At 40.1% G+C, this 18,603-nt stretch overlaps 1 protein-coding gene across 2 annotated transcripts; it reads right to left on the bottom strand.

Moving 5' to 3' along the window:
- Positions 1-143: 143 nt before the first annotated feature.
- cdkn1d (cyclin-dependent kinase inhibitor 1D) lies at positions 144-5,650 on the bottom strand. Of its 2 annotated transcripts, none has more exons than XM_085437643.1 (3): positions 5,484-5,650; positions 2,875-3,359; positions 144-2,779 (listed from the first exon to the last, which is right to left on the bottom strand). In XM_085437643.1, exons 1-3 carry the CDS (start codon positions 5,621-5,623, stop codon positions 2,721-2,723), a joined length of 684 nt encoding a protein of 227 aa, XP_085293769.1. In that variant the 5' UTR covers positions 5,624-5,650; the 3' UTR covers positions 144-2,720. The 2 variants fall into 2 exon arrangements, with proteins under 2 accessions (XP_085293769.1, XP_085293770.1); XM_085437644.1 differs by lacking the exon at positions 5,484-5,650 and adding an exon at positions 5,026-5,211.
- Positions 5,651-18,603: the final 12,953 nt, after the last annotated feature.

The following is an 18,603-nucleotide window of genomic DNA, read 5'->3' as shown; positions in this document are numbered from 1 at the left end:
CTCTGAATGCAAACTTAAACCTTCACTCCCTTTTCTTTCCTGTTGAAGCAGAAACAAGTGTTGTGCTGGTAATTTCAGTTTATATCCATATAATTCATAAACATTTAACTGACTGAAGCACATTAAAACACCAACAGCCTTCATTCAACTCAACAATTAATCTCTTTTAATTACACTTCTTACATGTTGCAAAGATACATATACCAGTATTAAATTACAGTTTAAAAAAAATTATTATAAATCGTATGGAAATATTGTCATACATTCATGCATATACAAAGTATGCACTACCTTTTAATATAGCTGCGACAGGTGAGTTAGGAAAGCAGCGGTTGCTTGAGCAGAGTGAGACACTAGAGATTCATTCTATTTCTGTCCAAATTTTTCTTAGATTTTATTTTATTTTTATTTTTCCTCTTAGTGGATTTGAGGAGCAAAGCTACAAAATGCTGCTTAACCGTTAGAAGCCACGTTCAACAACATGGCAGATCTGCTTGGACACATCTACTCCATGTCTGTTTCTCTTTAAGAAATTTTTTTTTCCTTATTTTTGAAGATTACCATAAAAAAAGTAGTTCCTTTGTCAAAAATGTTTAAAGTAGTGCAATGATATGGTTTCAAAGAAAAACAATTAGTTAGTTACAGCAAAACAAAACTAAACCAAAACAACAAGAAAGAATGGGGAATTTAAAATGATGTCCCTCTGAAAACAAATGACAAAGACTGAAAATAAGTTACTACAAACACGCTGAGAAAACAGATGCACATTCAAACTTACACAGAGATAAAGTAAAAGATTTTAAAAAGAAAGAAGAAGCAATTTCTGCTTTTATGAAATGTGTGAAAAACAGTTGTGCAAAATCATGGAAGTCAAACCCAACATGATTATAAACAACTACTTTCATGGTGAGGCAGCTGAGTCATGAAAGAGAGACAGACACACTCTGGAGGGGGGGCACTTACAGACCACTTATCATCTGGATGCAGAAATCCTTTGATCCAGATAGGATCTGAGACCTTTTTCCTCTTGTTCTGGTTAAATCTGACCCTTGTTGTTTTCCTCATGTGTATTTTGGGAATGGTGTCAAAGCAAAGTAAAGGGAACAACAACAAAAGCTAACCCCACACCGCCCCTCGGCGAGTTTCCTCTGCACGGCCCTATGACACACTGACTCTTTCACCTGATGAGAAACCCGACACGAAGCAACAGGTTTTTACCACAACAGAATAACAACTTCCCCCTCGTTGAGTCTGTCTCTCTTTCATGCCTGTAGACACAAACAACCTGAGCTACACTGATTGATTTTTTTTGTCTTTTTCTGATTTTCTTATATTTGTGTTATTGAATTTTATGATGAGGTAGTTACAACAGATAAACCCAGGCTATGGCTTTTTACCCTTATACAAATTAGAATCACTGTAGCTAGGGCAAGCCGCATGCTATTTGAGTCACAAAACATGCAGTAACGGATCACAACAGAAAAACTCTTTTTGTTTTTAAAGTGTTGGAGACTTTCTGTAACCCACAACTGATCGCTCAAACAGTGTGCAACTTAATCCTTTGGTTGGACTGCATCAGCTGCCGCAACTTTTAAAACGAATGAAAAAACAAAATAAAAGGGGAGAAAAAACATTGACACACTCACACATACATATATGTATCTTCTATATACAAGCCTTATACAACTGCACAGCAACAGAAAATGTGACACTTTTTTATATATTAAAAAAAAAGTTAAACGGTAGAACCAGAAGATTTGGTTCCTCTGAGCTGCACCACAGTGATAAAAACACTACATTCGCATTTACAATATCACACGAAGAGTGGGAACATGCTACATTAATAAAAGCTTAAGCCAACCATTAAGATATGTTTATAGTCTGTTGCCAAAAAGATGCTAATAATATAAAGCAAAAAAAAGGGGAAATAGTTTGTACTTTTTTTTTTTGCTGTGTTTTGATGGTTTCAGATAGTTTTAAGTGGCAACGGTGGAGTGTTTTATGAGCCATAAGGGCTTGTAGTCTAAGTTGTAATTTAATTACCTCGCTTTTACACTTTATTTTTTTTATCAATCTGAATACTAAATAGTGATATATGAAACATTATTATAATTTAAAACCCTGACGTACAGCCACATTCCCTAAGAAACCTCCACCGCTGACCTTTTGCCCCAAAGGTTGATCCCAGTCACGTCACCACATTTTGACTACGGGCGAGGTTTTGACCCCACGCGCTGTGGGGTTAGACTAAAGGCTAAACTTGTCAAATGAAAATCACTTATGACTTGCAGCAAGAGGGAGGGTGGGGAGAAAAAAAAAGGTCAAGGGCTGAGGTCAAATACTACTTAAGGCACGTTCAGAAGAACATTAACCTCTTCAAACTAGAGCCTGTTTTCTGTTGGATCCTGCGAGAGTGCATTCAGAATGATTTCACAGTATAGTTAACAAAAAAAGCTAACAGTATGAAGAGTATACAGTATTATTATTATTATTTCTAGCTATCCACAAAAACCGATTTCTAGAGTCTAATTTACTTGGGCAATGGTAGCTTCCTTGTGCTGAGTTATAAAGGTATGTGGTGTCAGAAGTTTTTAAGCCCATGCATGTATGAGCTTGTGGACAGTCACTTGCATATTGCTACATATCTACATGTGATGCATATGAGGTGATGTGAGGAGGGATGTCGACCACTTGGTGATCCTCCGCTCATTGTGCTTTTTCTACTGCCGAGAGGAAGCCTTGTTATGCAGGAGCCTCCTCTTCTTTACCTTGAAGAAATCTGCAGAGTGAGAGAACAGAGTGGAAATCAGTTATGAGTGTGACCACAGAGGTTTAACTTTCCTTGTCTTAATCAAGCTAATCCAGCGAACTCACCTGTGATCGCAGCCTGTCTGCGTTTCCCCGTTCGCTGGATCCGGTAGCACCCCCTAGTGGTTACTTCTAGGTACTCGTCCCCAGACGAGGCGCTCGACCCAGGCGAACCCTCGCCCGACAAAGACGACGTCCGCCGTCTCTCCTTTGTCTTCTCAGCTCCAGACCTCGCCAGCGGTCGAACCGTGCAGCTGTGGTAAAACGCCGGCACGTCCTGACACCTTAGTGCCTCCCATTGGATGTTGGAGCCCTCTAACGGCACGTCGCTCTGGAAGTCAAAGTTCCAGCGCTTGTTGGCCACCTCCACACTCATGCAGAACAGTCGCTGGAAGTCCTGCTGCAGCTGCTGGTGATCCACGGGCCCAAAGAGGTTCTTCCGCACCGGCCCCGCCTTCAACTTCCAGGCCTCGATGCCTCCCAGGCGCGAAAGCTCTGGGTCAGATTCCATAGCTGGTTCCGCTATTGATTTAGAGGCCATCGCCATGTCCCTATCAGAGAGCAAACACACATGGATATATTAGTCCAGTGGAGTTCCAAATGAGGTGTGATCTGAGGTTTTACTGGCACAGATTACACACGCACACACTCAAGCTTTTGAACACCTAAACTCCCGCCCGCACCCATATCGGCCTCTTGGGCGCCCACATGTTTTATGTGATCACACACACACACACACACACACATGTGCCCTCACCTGCTGAGTAACTGTTGCAGCAACAGGTACATGAGCTAACGCCAAATAAATCTCCAGCAACCTGCTCTGGTGTTCACAGGCCAAAGGTCGACAGTAATGGTCAGAAGGTCGACAAAAAAATGTTTCCCCTGCATTTGTGACATTTCATTAGAGGCAGACTGATGAATTCTGAGCACAGCCTCCGCTGGTTTCCAACTCCCAGCCAAACCCAGTTAACATTTTACAAACAACTCCAACTAACTTCCCGGGGCTTAAAAAGAACAAACATGGTATTTGGGATAGGCAGTTATTGCCACGCACTTAATGCAGCGTAAAAAGTTGTCTTTCCTCCCTGAAGGCAGACCTAAAGCTAAAATAAATACATAAACACTAAATGATTTTGCCCATGCAAATGTAGGTCAAAACCCTCAGGAAGGGAGCCCAGCGCTGGAAATTGGTTTGTGGTCATGAATTGCCTTTTTTTTCCCCCTGCCTGCATAACTGATTTAGAAACGTTCCGTTAAGACACTGTTTTTCCAGAGGTGAAAACGCACTTTACAAATTCGCCTATTCTGCTCTTGAACATACCAGCACTCTATCGGGCGAAGATAAGCCTGAAAGACAGCAATTAGACCCTGGGTTGGGGGGTGAGGGAGTTGCGCAACTGTCTGACACCTAATACTTTATAATGCTTATACTTTCACACGTACACTTAAATGCATTTACGGCACCTGCACACCCACAGGAACCGTTACAATGTCCCAAACCACAACAATTCAAACACTTTCCTAAGTGAGTGCGTATTACATATTTATAACTTCAATGACCTATTTTAACTCACATTGCCGTACAAAAACATTTAAAAAACGGGCACATAACAGTTTTTGTGTTCAGTAAGAGGACCGCGCTCCCTGAGAGAAAGTTGTTTGCGTCGAAAATGAAGTGGGCGCGGTGTGCTGGTGGTCAGGTTTCTACTATGCTCGGTGTCCCCGAGGGAAAAAAAATCCTCCACTCCTCAAACTAAACATAAATAAATATATATCCCTCCACTTTAAAATGCATTTATTTCCTTTGCAGCACTATAACACTGGCATTAAACTGCGGATAAACGCACAGCGGTGGGTGTTATTTTTTAAGGTTTTGCGGGTTAACAAGGGAGCAGCCAGAGTTCGTGACGCAGTTACATTAAACGAGGATGTGGGTCAATGAGATGCGACACACAAACAGCCTCATGTCTTTTCTAGTCTCTTCGCCCTTGCTACATAAAACAACACACACGCACTATTTTTTCTTACGAAAGCATACAGAACGCTTACATTTAAGCAGTGAGGCGAGCAAACTCTGTTAGCTTCAAAGAAAGATTAAAACAAAGCTAGCATCTTATTAAGAAAAGGAAAAATAAAAACTAGCCTATATATGTCTATAACGACCACCAGCAATATTAATACTAGTATTATAAACATTATTATTTTTTATCTTACCATAGGCGTCAGTATCTCAGAATAGTCCGGTAAAAGTGTCGCTTTGACTGCTCCAGCTATTTTGTCGCACCGGTTTGAGGAATTAACGGTGTTGCTGTGTGACAGCCCTCGCGGACATAAACACTGTCACGCTGCAAAGTTTCACTCAAACACTACCCACGGGTGGGTCGGTCCTGTCCCCTTATCCGCGACTTGTTTGTTATGGACTGCGAAGAGACAGGGGACGTCCTTACGCGAGAAGTCGGTCACGTGGTCGCCACCAAAACAAGATTGCTGGAGCGCAGCCAGGAGGTTAGTAACGATATAATAGTTTATTAGCGTGATTAAAATATGAAGCACGTTGCACTTCTTTTGGGAACAAAAAAAAATGCACACAAAAAACACCTACACCTATAAACGTGCTACAGGAAATAGATTAATAAAAATGTATCACATTTTAATAAAGACAAACTTCTTACCTCTGATATGTTTGCGAAAATGTGAAATTCCTCGCAGCTCTCTTCCCAAACCTGTTCCCTCTTCGCTCTCCCCGCGCTGTGTTTCGCTTCTCCCTCTCGGCGCTCAGAAGTAGGTCAAATATTTTGGCAGTGGCCGCCATTTCCCCTTTTCCGTCTCTCAAATGTGACACACAGTTCCCGTGTTTGCTTGCATCACGTTTTATTTTGGCGACGTGCCCGTATCCTCGAGTCACGTTGAGCTGCAACGTGACAGGGCTGGACAGACAGACTCATTTGGACTTGCCCTACATTTTTCCAGTTGAATACAAATTTCCAACCAAGTAGGGAATAAAATAAAAATAAATGACCTGAACTTACTTCACAGGATTCAATGCATTTAGTAAAAGAGGAACTTGTTTTTTAACTCAATTGCTACTTCTCCCCTTGACCTCTTGACCAACTTATTATCATAAATACTGAAAAGAACATAATGTACTTAATGCTTTCTGACCCTGAAGAAAATTAATTAGATTTAATCTTGTGCAATTGCAGCTCTGAAAAAACGACGTGACATTGTACTGCATGCCATCACACATGATGTTTTCATTGACAATTTGTCTGCTGACCAAATTAATAAGGTGTTTAATACATTAAATCATATATCTGTTTATGTAAAACGTGCATAACTCTCTGTCTTTTGGGACTTGATACAAAGTTGAGTCAGGGTGCGTGGAGCTTGGATAAACTTTGTGCTTGTGAGTAAAGACCTTTGGTTCAATGAGTAAACCATTAACGAGGAGGACACCGAACAGTAGACCCATTGTTGGGTTGTTTGGTGTTATAATGTATTATAGGAGTAAACATAATACTACGTTGCTGTTGTTGTTGGTACCATTCAATGAATTGTTCCCAGAACAACTGAACATGAGTGCAAAAACAAAGAGATGTTCCGTTGTTTCAATAACACCTTCATACAAACAAAACACATTAATTGCACTCAAAATCAAATTTTACAGTTGAAGAAATCACTGGATGGATCAAAACCATTCATTAGTTTTGGGGAAATAAGAGTGTTTTTACTAATCCACTGGTTGTGGTTTTGATAGGAGATTTAAATAATGGTAAACAGAATCCAGTATATGACAAAAAGTAACACCTACATTTGTATCTAGTCACAAAAACTGATTTTTCACCCTAAATAAACATGAAGAAAAAAGTTGGAGTAAATTGAAATATACAAAGTTAGCCTTTCAGCATAAACATGTTTCTGAGTGTAATAGTTATATTTCTATCCATCCAGCTCTTGTAAAGCATCGGGTTTCTCTTGCCGGGTATGTATCTATTGATCCCAATGATTTCTTTTAGGTGGTGAAGTTCAGATTGTAAAATAATGTCCAAAGATTTAGAGACCGGTGTTATCTTTAGAGATGATTTGCCAACACCGCAGTCACGTTTCAAGATAAAGCGTGTACCAGCCCTGTTAAAAAAATAGTCTGAGACTATGTGCCATATCACAGTTTTATTACATTGTTTCTGCCAGTTTTAAAATCTATTACATTTAACTCCCTTCAGGTTCCTTCCACAGAACGTGCATGTTAGGGTGGTTTTACACGACCTAACAGTCATGTTTTTTTTAAATAGTTCTTTTACTTTAGTTCAATTTATGCTTTTTTCCCAGTGGTTTGATTTCTTTTCACACAGAAAAAAAGCCAAGGGAATTCCAAGTGAACCAAAATGCGCAATTTCAAACCTTGTGAAGATGTTCAGCCTGTTTTGGCCACACGTGTCTGGTGAAGCAACAAAAGTAAATAGAGTAATGACGATGCTGTGTTCTGGAGGACTGGAGAACATGGAAAATTTACATTAATTTCACAGCCAGTTACTAGACCGTAATGACCTTTGCACATCTATGGTACCCTGCCGCATCCCAGAATGCAAAGCAAAAAATGCTATGGAAAGGTGGTAGTTGAGTTGCTTCACATTCACACTACAGATAAACCACGGAGCAGTTCATTTGGAGCCCCCACCCCTTTCTTGCCATACAAGTGTTTTCTTTTTACTTTATACTTGAATACCTCCCACTTGTCTATATATGATGTAATTTTAGTGATGTTCAGGGACCCCTTCAGTGTGGCTCTTGTTCGAGAAATTAGTTACATCCATCAATAGACTTGTAACACGCAGACATCTACAGTCTAAATTCATTTAAATCATCACTGTCGTCACTATTTCCTGCCTGCCTTCCTTTTATTTCTATTTTAGTTTTTAGTGTCAGTGAGCACTGGTGGTATTTTTGCATCCCTTTTGCTTCTTTTATCTTTCTGACACCTATTCTGACACATCATTTGTTCCCTTAACTTAAAAAATATTATTGTTCTTTCCTGTTGTACTCTCCCGTTTCCTATTGCTGCAGTGCCTCTTCACATGGGCAAAAAATTTACTGTTTTATTGCTTATCAGTGACATAATATAGAAGTCATCCAAGGGGCCTGTTAGCCAGCCAACGGCCCTCACTCCCAAAGGTTATTCAAGGATTTGCAAACACATACACGGACTATTTTTAAACTGTTTAGCACAATGAGTTATTCAAGTCTGACACAAGTAATGCTTTCCCTCCTTCAGTAAGAGATGCAGACAGAGGTTTATGAGCTCTTCTGGTCAATAATGCGGTAACGAGTGAATCATTTCCAGTGTGAATGCAACTTTAAAGGGTCCATTAGATTGCTATCATCCTCACGAAGAGTGGCACACACCAAAAGAGAAAAGAAACAACCAAATTGTGTACCTTTTTTTGTTCTATTGCGTAGACATTCAATGGCATATCAGTACAGAAGCTCAGCGATTGCCAGATTATGTACAGGAAGATGCTGTAACAGCTTGAAAAGATGACACTTTCCATGGAAAACAGAAACAAACCTCCATGTTTTCTTCCGGGGTCTACTTTCTCCACTCGTGTACTGATACACAGGTTTTGTTTCTGTGGTGAGACCTGTCATTCAGCAGAATACTGCATCCCATCTGATGCGCTCACAGTGAAGATATGAATCGTGCTGTGGTGATGTCACAGATAGCTCGCGACACAACCAGTGTGGCGACCACAAAACCTCCTTAAGGCCTCGATTATACTCTGTGGCGGACAGAGAGAGCTGGAGACCCGACAGGCAAGCAGTCATTCCTGTTATACTCCTTTGAAGTCTGAAGCCTGGGGTGCATGTGCAATTGGTTTACTTCATATACTTTACTTCAATTTACTTCATTCAGACCCTGCTCCAACCCAGAAAGTATCATCCTGGCCTTAGCCTGCCTTGTGCTTGTACCAGCCCAGCACCATCATCCAGTGCTGCAGTGTCAAGAAGTGAAGGTCTTTAAATGGCGACTTGACCCTGCCTTGAAAAGCATTCACAGCAATCACATTGACTCCTATGCTAAACTGCCTGACTTTAAGGCAAAAATATTGTACCATTGAAGAAAAGGCCCTCCATTTCCTGTTAATTATACCCTGAGTGTCTGGTTTACACATATGTAATTCTTCCATTTGTACTAGAAATAACTGTTATCCAGAGTGTAAAGTTAGGTGGAGAGATAGATCTACAAGTTAAAACAATACATTTCATAGTAACTGCCTTTCTTTCATGCTCCATAGAGCATCCAGAAAGTGTCAGGTTACGGTTACGTTTCACGTTTCTGGAGAAGGTTGGCACTGAAAAATATCCGTCGCATGAATACTTACATGAGGGGACCGAGTGTCCCCTCAGCCAAGCATCTTTGTCACATTAATGGAAAGATACAGTGTTTCTTTTTTTAATGATTCATTGTTTTAGGTCTCGTTTATTTTAACACTAGTCAGTCAGGGTTGTGGCCCACTTCCCTAATGCCCTACTAATCTGTGTGTGAGGTGGCCTTTTTATACACTGTAATATTTGAGGACTCAGCAGCAGACAATAAGTCCTCAGCAGCATGATCCCTCACTGTTTTGTCAGCTCTGTGACCTGTATTTACAGTCAGCTTATTGTTCCACATTTAATTCCTAATCCTCTTCTTGTTGTCTACAGTCCTGTGTGTGTGTGTTTTGGTGCGCCCGCCCCCTTTTCCCATTCTTAATCCTGTGCTTTATTTTGCAGTTGCATATGCAGTCATTAAGCCCATTGTAACGGCTCCACGGTCAGTGCCCATTGAATATATTAGCACTCTTAGTAAAACAACAGTCATCATAGTACAATGTGACTTGGTCAGAAGACTGGAAACTGTCATGGTGAGCCTTGTGATTGCAAAAAAGAGAAGAATACAGACTTTTTTTTACTATAATGTTACTGATTCAGTGCACAAACAAAGGAAACAACAGAGAGTCCACTAGGAACCCTATAATACACCTCCTTCACATTTATCTGATAATATTGACAATTAATACTGACTTTCACTAAACCACAGAATCACATTAAATTACCAATTAAATACTGTTGGTCACATTATTCCCCGTGCTGACATATAGCATATGTAGGAAGGTGTTACAATACACACTGAGGTTAGGCTCATGTTCCTTTGTGCCTTCATTATTTTAAGTACTGCTTTAACTACCAAATATTGTGCCATGCAGAACTTAAAATGCAGTTTGGTTTCATTCCGGATGAGATTGAGGTTTCAGAAAGGTGCGTGTCTAGAGATAATTTTCCAGCGTTGAAGCTTTGGTGCTGAAGATGCTCTGAGGAAAACACCAAAAGAATGTACGGCACGTACGCCAGTCTCGTTTGAGCAAGAAGCGTCTGTATTGAAGGGGGATGCTTTCATAGAGATAAGGAGGACAGAAAAACTGGTGAGAGGAAGTTGTTGGTTCACAGGTGCAGTGCGGGGGTTTCCACATCCTTCTACCCTTCAGCTCCGGAAGCAAGCGCTGAGAAGAGGCTTACCACAGACAGGAGATTGTTTACATCAGTCATTATTTCCTAGCATACCACAACAAAATGCAGGCAAGGAGAAAAAGAGACACTTAATTGCACAAGAAGTAGAGGAATGGCAGCGAATTACGGGAAGTTGGTCTGCATGTTACATCACTGACATAAGGCTTCACAGCTGCCTGCTTACAGCCTTGCATTTGTTTGCATTTATGTCCATAAGCTAGAAGCTAACCTCCAGACAGCTCGTTTGTAGAGTATATGAGGAAACTACCCCCTGTGCAATATGATGGTAATCAAGCATTTATATTAATATTTTTGTTTTTTGGAAACAAAATTTGACTATAATGATTGTAGCATAGACATGTACATATATATCTGTATGTACCCTGTATGTCTGCTCCTACATCATCATGCATATAACAATTAAAAGTCTATGTAACATTAGCATCAACGGTGTCAAAGAGGATTTGGGCCTGCTTGAGAAATAATCAGTGCTTTACTGAATGTTGTTTTGAAAATGGATCTAAATCTAAATTTAATTGTACAGTTCAACAGTACGATGACACAGTCTACAATCATTTGACTTTTAAGCGGTTTTCCTACGGGGCATATACGCTTTTTTGTGTGCTCACAAGTGCATGTGCAAATGTGTACACACAAACGTTCATGCAACAGATAAGGATCTACACCAACATACAAGCTGTACAAGCAGCAAAGATACCTGTAGGCCTCAACCGTGCATATGTTACATAAAGTAAAAAAATAATAATAACAAGCCAGCTCCAGTAAGGACGGGCTGGTGAATTACAGGTAATATGGTGGTGGTGAAAAGTTATTGTGTTTAGAGAACAAAGCTACATATTTTGGAAGATCATTGTGGTTACTTTTTAGTGCACATCAAAATTACACACCGACATACAGTGACTGTGAAGCTGTTCAGTGATAAGCTAAAATTTTTGAGAATACTTCTTTACTGTCTTGGTGTGAGGTTCATGAGAAGCTCATTTATCCGTACCAACTGACTACTAACTGAAGTTATTTCCTTGTTAGCTTAGCTTAGCATAAAGACTTCAAAAATAAATATAACAAACTTTGTTTGTTAATTAACATAATAATATTTTTAGGTTAGCTAACTCATTAGAATCTGTTAATTAAAGCACAACCTAAATGATTTCACTAAATGATTTGATTTTGAAACCAGCTTGCTTATTTGCTAAGGACTAGCCTATGACCATAGCTGTCATGATCCTGGGTCCTTTTGACCCAGCGTTTTGTGTTTTCTCTTCGCGATTTTGGTTCTGTTCTTCCTCTGGTTAGTGTTTACTCTGTTCTGCCCGTGTGTTCCTGTATCTAGTCCGCGTTTCTTAGGTTGTGTCCTTTCATGTGCAAGTTCCTGTTTTATTGTGAAGGTCTGCGTCTTATGTGAGTGTTTTCAGTTTGCCTCCCTAGTCTCGTCATGGTTATCACTCCCAGCTGTGTCTCCCACCTGTGTGTAATCTCCCTATGTTCTCTGAGTGTATTTAAGTTGTATTTTCTGTCTTAGTAATTGCTGGTTCGTCTGTGTTGTTTCCCCTCGGTCTCCCTGCGTCTCTCCGTATGTATTTCCCCGGACCTCTGCATCTTCGTTTCTGGTTTGTTTTGTTAGTTTTATCCAGTTTAGGTTTTCCTGTTTCACCTTCACCCACGCCATTGCTGTTTGTATTTTCTTTTGTTAAATAAACACTCACCTGCTCCAGAGCTGCTGCCCTTTGGGTCCTTTTCTACATTCCACACGGCTTGCCCCGGCAATCCGTGACAATAGCACAGATAATTGTCCTTTTTGAAATATAGTGTGACCAATTGTTACAAAATAGACTTAATGTTTTATTTGCTTTAAACCAAAATGAGCTACTTAGCCCATACATTTAGCAGGAAAGTGGTCGAGACTGAAAACCATTTTAGACTAATAGTTAATGCAAAAACTTCTTGGATGCGTTTTACGACACAGGAAGTTAAAAAAAAAATCCTTTTAAAATGTCCAGTAGCACAGAGAGTAAAAGGGTCCAGTTTACTGGCAAGTGGATGAGGCCGAGCCTACTCGGTGAGATCCACCTGTCAGACCTGCCACGCCTCTAATGCAATTATTCCAGGTGAATGTGAAAAAAAAATCACCTCATTCAGAGTGCTTATGGAGGGGGGGGCGGCTATTCACAGAAACCCAAACTGATTTTCTACCAAGTTTTAAACACTTGTTTTAATGCTGTAAAGTTCAGCAGTTTATCATTGGAGCCTACAAAGGCTTAAGTGACACAAAGTTGTAAAAACTGCAGTTTTTACAACTTTGTTTATGACTGTAATTCCCTTAGTATTCAGCCCTGCTATATTTAGCATCTAAAATTCTTCATTTGCCTGGTTTTCACCTTAACTTGCATGTTTTTGTTCTGCAAACCATAAAATCTGTTCTTAGCAGGACATTAATATTGAATGGTGACACACCTTCAAAGCCAATGGTGGAGTTAAAATCAAATCAGGACATTAGTGCTGTAAAAAAAAAAAAAAAAAGGGAAAGAAAAGAAAAGAAAAGAAAAAACTTTGTGAGTGAAAAATATGTGAGGAGTTTCCATGGGAGTTTCCACTTGTGGAGGCCACAGGTGGGGTTGTCACAGAGAGTGGGGGAGTCAGTCATATACTATTTTCATATATGTGCTATGTTGAAAGAGCGAGTCTGAGAGAGTTTGCTTTGGGTCTGGAGAGACCGAGGGTTTGGGGTGGCAGCTAGTTAGAGCTGCTCACTGGGGGGGGGGGATACTTGGTCGTCACGGTGAATGGCTCTAAGATGAAATTTGCCCAAAGAGACCCTGACTTTGTTTGTTTTGGGGGCTCCTCGAGGGGCTAGCGTTGGGGGGAAAAGATACAGACAGGAGACTCTAAGATTTATTTTTTCAGACTTGCGGTGTCTCATGCACCATTTCCTGAGTGTGCACTCAGCGTGTTCCCACTTTGCATTTTATCTGTACACTTAAAGTACTACTTGTTCTTTCAAGAACAGCCTGTTCTCTGAGGCGGTGCTTTCTGAAATATTGTTTCTGCAGAGTGTATTTGTGGGCGTGGGGAGAGGGAGGAGGAAGGCTGAAGGGCGGAGCGAGGCTGCTGTAAATCCATCCTTTGTTTTTATCTCTGCCTCTGTGTGTGTGTGTGTGTGTGTGTGTGTGTGTGTGTGAGGAACTTGTTTTGGTCTTACTGAGGTTAATTCAATGTCAAAACTAGAGCAAAAGTCACTGCAAGGCAATATGAAACATTAAATAAAACCAAAGCAAAATTTGAATCATTGCAAATGCATATAGGCTTAATGTGACTGCATGGTGAATAACTGCATGGAATATACTAAGAAACTTAAGTGAAGCTATATTTTATGTGCCATTCATAAGTCCAGGAGGGCTGTCTGCTTCTCCTCCCTGCAGCTGAGCTAAAATAGGTGCTTCAGCTGTTGTGCTTTTGCCCTTATCTACATCTGGTGAACATCTGGTTTCCATCTGACTGTGCTCGTGTGGAACTGGGTTGGGTTGTGAGCGTGACAATAGTGCAAAAAAGAGAGAGAGAAAGGGAAGAGGAGAGGGTATGGAATATGTTCGTGAGCTTCGATAAAGTGTGCGTGACAGGCTGGCCGAGAGGACGAATGAGTTGGGGGGGTAGGGGGTGAGCTAATGACTTGCCGAAAAGAGAGAAAGATTGTGTGTGCTTGTGTGTGTGTGTGTGTGTGTGTGTGTGTGTGTGCGTGCGTGCGTGCATGTTAACCTTGCCTGCAACCAATAATCTCAATGCTGCCGTGACAAATTAGGCACAAATCTTTGCTGATGTGATTAATCTCATTGTTTCACAGAAAGTTTTTTTTTATTTTTTTCACCGGAGACGATCACATCAGAAATCTGCATGGAAGAGTGAACTGGCATCTTTATCTCTTCAATGGAAACCTGTTGAGTCCTGTTTTTATGGCTCAGTTTAAAGCGAAGTATTATACCATGACTGGGGGAAAACAGAAGGGGCAAAAAAGTTGTAAAATTAAGTACGAAAAGCACCATCAAACCTATATGTGAGTCGGATTCTTGCTTTGTGAGCAGATGATATGACGATTAATGTTTAAGATGTCCATCTCTGGGGGAAAAAAGAAAAGGCCTTTGGGTTTTAAGGGGGCAGCAGGAGTCTGTATTAAAAATCCTCGATTTGGGGCCACAGGGTATTCATGGTAAGCAGGCCAGCTGGGTTGCTTAGGAACAACCTCTAAAGCCTGTATGAACCTTTCTGCATATACATTGTATTAGATAGAGTAAATGATAAGATGTGTTGCACCTTTTGTTGATCAATATCTCTTAATATGAGATTTTAAAAAGTGGTTCTAGGCTTGGAAATGTGATTTTTAAAATGATTTTCATCCTTTGTGTCTCTTTATATTGTAATACACTGTTTATCTTGGTGTTTTGTAGTCCAAAGCTGCATCTATACTGCAAGCACTTTGCTCATCGTTCGTGACTTTGAAGCTGACGGATGGCTTCTTGCAAAAGTTGTGTTGGGTACCCTCAAATGTGTTTACTACCAGGTCGTATGTCAATCACTGAAATCCTTCGCCTCACTGTTTGTCACACAAATGTTTAACTTGAAATAATATTTTAATGCTAAAATAATAAAAACAAATATAAAAAAGCATATTTTTATTTTTTAATAAGAATCCAAATCTGTTACTTCCCTGAAAAGACAAATGTGGTTTAGGTTTAATGTTATGCCCGATTAATTTCTGAAAAAAGTCCAGTTTTTCAGTTTGTAGTTTTAAACAAGTTTTTAAAGAGCTTTCTGAAGTACTTGTGTTTTCTTGTTTTTATGGTGTAATAAATCTCTTAATCACCACTAGTCCTGGGTTGGAACCTCCTTTTGGTTTCAGAACCTTAATTCTTTGTAGCAAAGGTTCTTTGCTACAGTGCAGGACAGATCCATGCTTTCACATTTAGGTTGACGTCTCCATTTGTGCTGCAACAGATGCTGGGTTTACCATCTTCTGTTGTCCAACTGGTGAGGTTAAGAAAGTTGTAGTCTCAGTTTCTCTTGTCTTCTGCTGCTGTAGCTTGCTTTGAGTTTTTCCTGACAGCACACATGTTCGAGTTAATCTCTCTATCCTAGTCCCTTGAACCAGTCTAACTATTATCTGCTGACCACTGGCACTAACAAGGCATTTTAACACACAAAACAGGCAGTTATTGAATATTTTGATATTTTGTGTTGCTTTTTAGATCTCTTATAAACCCGAGAAATAGCTGTATGGAAAAATCCTAGCAGATCAGCAGTTTCTGAAATAATCAGACCAGATTGTCTGGCACCAACAAGCATTTTACATTCAAAGTCACTTTAATTGCACTTCCTTGAACTTCAGCTGGCCGTCTTAACCATTAAATGCATTAAGTTCCTGCGTTGAAATTTGGTCGACGACATACACTGTGAGCATTTTCACAGGTTTACCTGTAAGTCTACATGTAAATACATACTTAGAGTAATATTGTAAAGGGGAAATGATGGTGCTATTTTTTACCTTTCTGGCAAAGTATTATACAAACCCATTAATAACTTCTCCATTTGCTGCTCTGCTACATTATACTGCACAAACTGCAGATAATATTGCAAACAAACTGAACAAACAGTGTGATGATCTAAACATCCATAAAGCATCTTTTTCTACATAAAGTTCTGACACAGAAAAGTCCGTAAGGCCTCAAACACCCTCCTTGAAATAAACAACCCTCAATGTGTGTTTATGATAAAGAAAGTACTGTATGTGCACAATTCAGGCGCCAACTACAGTGTGTGTATGTGTGTGTGTGAGAATCAGGGGGAATGTGGCTTATGGTGTAAAGTACATCGATTGGGCAACAACATTTGAGATGTGCTGTTAAAAAAAAGTGTAGTTTGACACATTTGGTATCTTTGACAGCTTTAATTCTTGACTTTCATTTAAAGTTTCGTGGGCCTGAGCAATGTTGGATAAACTCACCTAGTTCCAAGAGTAAAGGTAATGACACTATCTAGTCTCTGATAAAAAAAAAAGAAGCTCAATGTCTGAGAAAAAGTGCTGGCTGTAGGTGCGCTATCCCTAAACTACATCCATGAGGCCTTAATAGGTCAGATTACAGCCAATATATTGTACATGTATAAGCACACTTCCTGCAACTCATCACGCAATATTATTTTTGGCACGAACACATCATATTCAGGATTGAGTTTCCTCTCAAACCGCTTGTTTGTTCCATTCCTATCCATTGCTTATATTTGGTTCTTAGGACAAGGAGGAGCCAGTCTGTAATGAGCTCCCTTGAGAGACTGCAAAGACATGTCATTTTTTTCATCACTGGTTTTAAGTGTGTGTGTGTGTTGAAGGGGGTTGGGGGGAAAATATGTTTAAGATTCCACAAAACTATGATCTGGAACAGTGAGCCCAGAATGGCCCGCACTGGATATTGGACTGTAGAGGCGAAGGGAGCGTCCAGCTTCTGTGGCGAGGAATAATGTGTCCATTCCGCTTGACAGTGACTCTTCATGACTGTTTCACATCGCTATATAGAGGGGCCGTGGCCTGTCCGTGTTAGCTGCTTCTTCTTCTTCTTTTTTTGTTGCAAACAGTTCTATAAGTATTCATGAAACACAGGAGTGACAGCGAGGGAGCAAATATGTGTGCGAGAAAGTGTGTATGTGAGAGAGCAAGACAGGAAGCAACCAGGGGCCCACTCTCAGCCACAAAGTAGTAGTAGTGACTAAAAAGATTCACTTTAAGAGGAAGTGAGTTACTGTTGTGTTTGTGTGTTTGTGTATAAAATTGTCTGTGTGTGCGCTAGAAACTTCAGACTAAATATGAATAACCTACAAACATGTATGCACATATTGCGAAGTATTATACCATGACTGGGGGGAAACAGGAGCGGCAGAAAAGTTGCAGCTTGTGTGAATAAATTTGCACCGTTTATGTAATAAATGTGGTGAATTCACTCCTCAGGGGAGCCCACGGTGGAAACCTTTGTGATCGTATGTTGTCTTACTTATGACCATATATGCTGTGTACAAAAAAACAGGCCATCTATTGCTCAGGATATTATGAGCTCATGAAGCTTTAGGCTTCATTTTGGCAAGACTCACAGGTCTTATGATGGAACACACAATCCTCCCTCTGTAATGTAACTTTTCTATATAAAGGAATATAAATAAATGTAATATTTATATATAAATATTTTGAAATTGCTTTTCTGGGTCCTTATCTGGTCCTCTTTTCTGTCTAAATTTGCATCGTTTGGGAGAAGAAAAGTGGTTCAGTCGGTTTTTCATAGCTATACTTTGAACATGTTGTTCCTCATGAAAGAAAACATCCCCATTAAAAAAATGGGGGTGAGGAAAGGTTGAAAATAGCTGACATACTTTTGAGGAAGTCTCTCAGTTGGCACTTAATTGTGTTGCTCCATCTGGTGTTTTGTTGAAGTTACTGCGGCACAGACTTATGAGAATATAATACAAAATGTCAGCTTTTAACAGTTCGTATTCTTCAGCAGGCAGTTTGGACTTATAGCTCCCTCTACTGTTCATAACCTATATCACACTTCAAGTAGGCTGTGGGGAAAAAGGGAAACGGAATGGAGAATATTAGAAAGCATTTTTCTAATTTTCTGTTGTCCAATTTTGTCCCAGTTTTCTGTTTTTACCCTGACAGGAGTATGCTCTTCTATTGCTGCAGCCCACAGAAAACTACACACAGATGCAGAGATGCTCTTCTGCATAACCTGTTGTTAGGAATGCTTATTTGAGTTACTTTTTTCCTGTCAGTTTGAAGCAGTCAGGCAGTTTTCCTGTGACCTCTGACACCAAAAACGTATTTTCAGTTTTCTGAAATACTCACTTAAGTGACCTTTCATCCCCATTCTGTTTGTTCAAGTCATGTAATAAATTGAGTTGCTGTCATGTGATTGCACTAATGAGCAATTGAAGGGGTATGAAGTCTCAGGTGAGTGACCTGACCATGACAAGATGAACAAGTCCTGCTATTCTACTGTATTGCAAAAATTAAATACCAGTGCATTTCTTTGCATTTGACCCAAACTCCTAACTTAAGTGCATTTAAGCTGGCATGGCTCAGATCAATGTGTTATCTATTATGACCCAGGTCATGATACTCTGTGATACTCTTTACTGTACAGCGCTGTGATAATGTAGTGGGTGGGACCAATGGGTGGGCACTGTACCGACAGG

The sequence above is a fragment of the Copadichromis virginalis genome, linkage group LG17 (assembly GCF_057382275.1).
Source record: "Copadichromis virginalis isolate Kocher_CV1m ecotype Utaka linkage group LG17, C_Virginalis_male_GT1.1, whole genome shotgun sequence".
In the NCBI taxonomy this organism is placed as follows: domain Eukaryota; kingdom Metazoa; phylum Chordata; class Actinopteri; order Cichliformes; family Cichlidae; genus Copadichromis; species Copadichromis virginalis.
This window is presented reverse-complemented; position numbering and strand designations above follow the sequence as displayed.